Here is a 4,707-nt window from a genome sequence, read left to right as displayed (position 1 = left end):
CTTCTGTTGAACCTAGAAACACGTGCTGAAGATGGAGTTGATAACATACCTCAACTGCCTATTAGATACCAAATGGATGATTTACCAACAGCAGATGAACTTGACATGGCCATCAGAAGTTAGGAAGCATAGTTAAGAAGTCCTGAGAAGTCAATTACTATAAATTTTCCACAACATCTGGACAACAACAGCAGGTTTCCCAGGATTTCAAAGATGCCAACATTGTGACAGTGAATAAGAGAAAAGGGGATAGGGCGGAATGCGGGAACCACAGAGGAATCTCCCTTCTGTTTGTTGCTGGGAAGATTATGGCCAAAATCCTACAGTATCGACTACAGTCCTTGGCTGAAGACATTCTACCGGAGAGCCAATGTGGATTCAGGGCCAACAGATCCACATAAGATATGATCTTTGACCTCCGACAATTACAGGAAAAGTCTATTGAACAACATCAACCTCTCATTGTCACATTTGTAGATTTGTGCAAGGCCTTCGACACAGTTGATAGAGGCATGTTTTTGAAGTTACATAGACGCTATGGTTACCCACAGACCTTCACAAGAGTACTTCGCAGTTTCCATGAGTGCATGAATGCTTGCGTTTGCAGGGGTAACGGATGCTCAGTTGGACACGGCGTCAACAAGGCTATGTCCTCGCGTCAACTCTGTTTACAATCTGCTGTCCTGAAAAGCATGGTTGAAGAACTTGGTGATCTCTACATCCAAATCAGAAATAATGGTGACATTTTCAACCTCAGACCCCTGAGAACAAAAACCAGGACACATTTGTTAGTGATCAAGGAGCTACTCTTTGCTGATGATTCAGCACTTGTGATCCAGAGCCCCCAAGCAATGCAAGATTTAGTGATAGCATTTGCCGAAGCATTCAAGAAATTTGGACTGACAACCAACATCAAGGAAACAGAAATTCTGATTCAAGACACTTGTGATACAAAGATTAATCCCACAGAATACTCCTGAATGGTACCCCGTTGGCGGAAGTTGAACAGTTCACCTACCTGGGCAGTACCATTACGAACACTGGAAAAATCGATGAAGAACTGTCAAAGCAGACCCAAGCGGCTACATCAGCCTTCGAAAAATTGAGAGACCGTCTGTGGAAGAGAGGAATCAGATTAAAGACCAATATGAAAGTGTACAGAGTTATTGTCCTACCATCACTCCTGTACAAGTCAGAAACCTGGACTCTCTACAAACGACACTTCAAGAGATTAAACCTGATACAAAAAAGGTATCTCCGTCACCTAATCGATATCTCTTGGAGAGACCATGTATCGAATTTTGAAATACTAGAAAAAGCCAAAATGCCCAGTGCTGAAGAAATAATCGTAACAAACCAACTGTACAGGGCATTTTAAGCGCATGTCAGACAACAAACTACCAAAAGCAGTTTTCTTTGGTGAACTCAAACAAGGTACACGACCCCTAGGTGCATCGAAACTGCGCTATAAAGACGTGTTCAAGAGACATTTGAAAAATCCAAACCAATTCAACGACTGGAGAAGAAAAGTTAAAGTTCGTATAGTTTGGAGAAGTGTAGTATCAGGCGCAGCCGATGCCATTATAGATAAAACCATTGCTGCTTGGGAAGCAAAAAGTGCGTGACCACAGGCGCTACTACCCGGATTTCCTGTCATCAGGTGTCACATCTTCGGCCTGGGTTTCAGAGCTCCGATCGGACTCACATCACACCTTCGACACGGACATTAACCGACCTCCACGTCATCGTCGAAATCGACTGTCTGAGAGAGAGAGAGAGAGAGGGAGAGAGAGAGAGAGGGAGAGAGAGAGAGGGAGAGAGAGAGGGAGAGAGAGAGGGTTTCTGCTGTATAATTTAGTTTCGAGATGTTTTCTTCTTCTCCTGAGGTATTCCTTTCAAATTCTATCTTTTATTTCTCTTGCTTTGATCATGTCTGCTTCCAGAACTTCCAAGTATTTATAGGCATCTTTTTCCCCCAGGGCCCTGATCTCTGTTTGGTAGAGTAGTTCCATGTTTTCTTTTGTTTCCATTTTTTGCTTTCTTATAACTAGTAGTGCGCACTTTTCCTTTCTTATAACTAGTAGTGCGCACTTTTCCATACCAAACTCCATTTAGATATCCTGACTGAAGATTATTGTAGTGTTTATTTTTAGTTTCTTTTCTACGAAGTGTCAAGTCGTACATGTACAATAGATGGGTCATTCTTTCCTCTGTATTAGAGAACTTGTATCCAGCTTGTCATTTTCTCAGTATATTGGTTAGGGGCATCATGGCTGTGATGGACAGCAATAGTGATGGTGAATCTCCTTGGAAGATGTCTCTTTGTATGTTAATTTCCGTTATGTGTTGTCCATCAGCTGTCAATTTCAGTCTTCATATTCTCATTGCATTTTCAATTGCATTGATGATCCTGCTTAGTATTTTATACATTTTTACGCATTCAATTATCCATGTTTGCGAGATCCTGTCGTACGCCATTTTGTAGTTGATCCATACCATGTCTAAATTCCTCTCCTTCGTTTACCTTTACGATCTTTTGATCTATGTATAACAGATCATATTTTCCTCTCTTTCCTTTCTCGCATAATTTCTGTTCCTCGGGGAGAACTCCGTGATTATTCAGGGAGTGGTAGATTTGTTCCCTCAGTTGTGCTGTTAATATTTTGCACATAGTGGGCAAGCACTTTGTTTTCTGCATGCATCTTCACATGTTTTTGGCTTGTCTTTCGTGTAGTGTTGTGAACTTTTTGAACCAGTATACATATAGCACATCGTGTCCCGGTGCTCTCAAGTTTGCCATATTCCTTATGGGCTTCTTTAGTGTTTCCTAGCGGATCTCATTCACTGTTCCTTCTTCGATTTGTTGTAACTCTTCTTTTATGTTTTTCAGCCATTCAGCATTTCAATTGTGTTCCTGTCATTCTTCCCATATTTTACTGCAGTAGAGTTTTGTTTCTGTCGGGTTTGGTCGCTCTGTTTTTCTTTCCACTCCATTCACCTTTTGGTAGACCTGGCGTTCATTATTTTTAAATGTCCTATTTTGCTTCCCCTTGTTCATATTTGTATATATATCGTCTCAATTTTGCTTGTTCTGCTGATATTTTTTGTTTTAGATCTTCGTGTTTTGTGTTTAGCCTTTCCCTGGTGGTCACATTTTCAATTTTCAATTTTCTCTACATCGCTTTCTCCTGTTTATCGTTTTGACTTATTTTTCTATTTGTTGATTTGGGTTTGTAGCCTCATTTCCCATCCAGGTTTTGTCGGTCCATTATTCCCTGGCTGTTTTTTTTTTGTTTTGAATATCATGTGTAAATTAAATTGTTTAGGTCAGTGATTTTGTCTGTTGTGATGTATGGGAGGAGTTTGTAAACATTCTCTGTTTCTGTTTTTAATTTCTTCTGCTCTTGGTTCCTTAATGATGGGAGCTTTATTTTTTCCTCGTTCATAACTTATATTATTTTTTTTATTTCTTCTGTTTTAGCCTCTGTTAACTCTATTTCAGTGTTCCTGATTTCTTCGTCTGTAGAGTCCAGTTTTTGTAGGTTCTCCGCTTGTACTGCGTCTATTTGTGGGTTTTGTACACGCGTGGTTCCAGTGAGGGATGCTTCATGCTCAATTTCATTTTTGATTTATTGCTGTATTTCTGTTAGTTCCAGTTGAGTATCAGTCTTGCTAGATCCGCAATTCTTTATTCGGTCGTATGGTACTCATAGGGCACGTTCCATAGCTCTTTCATTCGTTTTCGATAATCTCCATATCTATATTTGGTAATGCTTCTATAATAACATTCAATTACGAGTCTGTTCTTGTTCGTTATCCATTTCTTTGTTCGAGTTTCTCTTTTTTGTTGGGTATCTTAATTATGTTTTTCATTATTATTATTTTTTTTGTTGTTGTTATTGTTATTATTTTTGTTATTATTATCATAATTAATATTTTTGTTATTATTATCATAATTAATATTTTTGTTATTATTATCATAATTAATATTTTTGTTATTATTATCATAATTAATATTTTTGTTATTATTATTTTTGTTATTATTATTATTATTATAATGATAATGATTCCACTGAGCATCCTCTTGAAGAGAGAAAAACGGGGGTATAACTTTAGATCTGGCGACAGACGCCTCAACCTACTGTTTATGGATGATTTGAAAATATTCGGTAGAAATGAAAAGGACATGGAGAGACTGGTAGAACTTGTGGGACATAATCAGAAGCCATTGGGATGGAGTTTGGGATTAGTAAATGTGCGATGCTGCTGATGAAAACAGGACTAAATGTTCACGCGAATGGAATAGTGATGGAGAAATCATGAAAGAAATAGAAGATACTGGGTAGAAGTATTTGGAGGTGGTGGAGGGTGTAGGCATCATGAACAGAGAAATGAAGGAGAAGGTCAGAAAAGAGTATCTTAGAAGAGTGGAATTAATTGCAAAGTCGGAACTGTATGGAGGAAACCTAATGAAAGCAGTAAATGCATGGGCAATCAGTGTTTTGAGATAGTACGGGAATTTTAGAATGGTCTAACAAGGAGTTACATGCCATGGATATCAAAACAAGAAAAGTTTTAGCAATGTTTGGTATATTTCACATTCGAAGGTGCTGTATCAAAAGAGGAAAGATGGTGGGAGAGAATTGAAAAGTGTAAAAGATTGCGTGAGAACCGAGAAGATGTTGAAGGAGCACGTGGTTAGAAGTT

The 4,707-nt window shown here is 38.6% G+C and overlaps 1 protein-coding gene across 1 annotated transcript; it reads left to right on the top strand.

Moving 5' to 3' along the window:
• The first annotated feature begins 404 nt into the window (after nucleotides 1-404).
• On the top strand, nucleotides 405-980 carry LOC145286365 (uncharacterized). The gene has a single exon (XM_080135299.1). It carries the CDS (start codon nucleotides 405-407, stop codon nucleotides 978-980), a length of 576 nt encoding a protein of 191 aa, XP_079991425.1.
• The last annotated feature ends 3,727 nt before the right edge of the window (nucleotides 981-4,707 follow it).

The sequence above is a fragment of the Euprymna scolopes genome, chromosome 10 (genome assembly GCF_053919585.1).
Source record: "Euprymna scolopes isolate OS-2025 chromosome 10, ASM5391958v1, whole genome shotgun sequence".
In the NCBI taxonomy this organism is placed as follows: domain Eukaryota; kingdom Metazoa; phylum Mollusca; class Cephalopoda; order Sepiida; family Sepiolidae; genus Euprymna; species Euprymna scolopes.
This window is presented reverse-complemented; position numbering and strand designations above follow the sequence as displayed.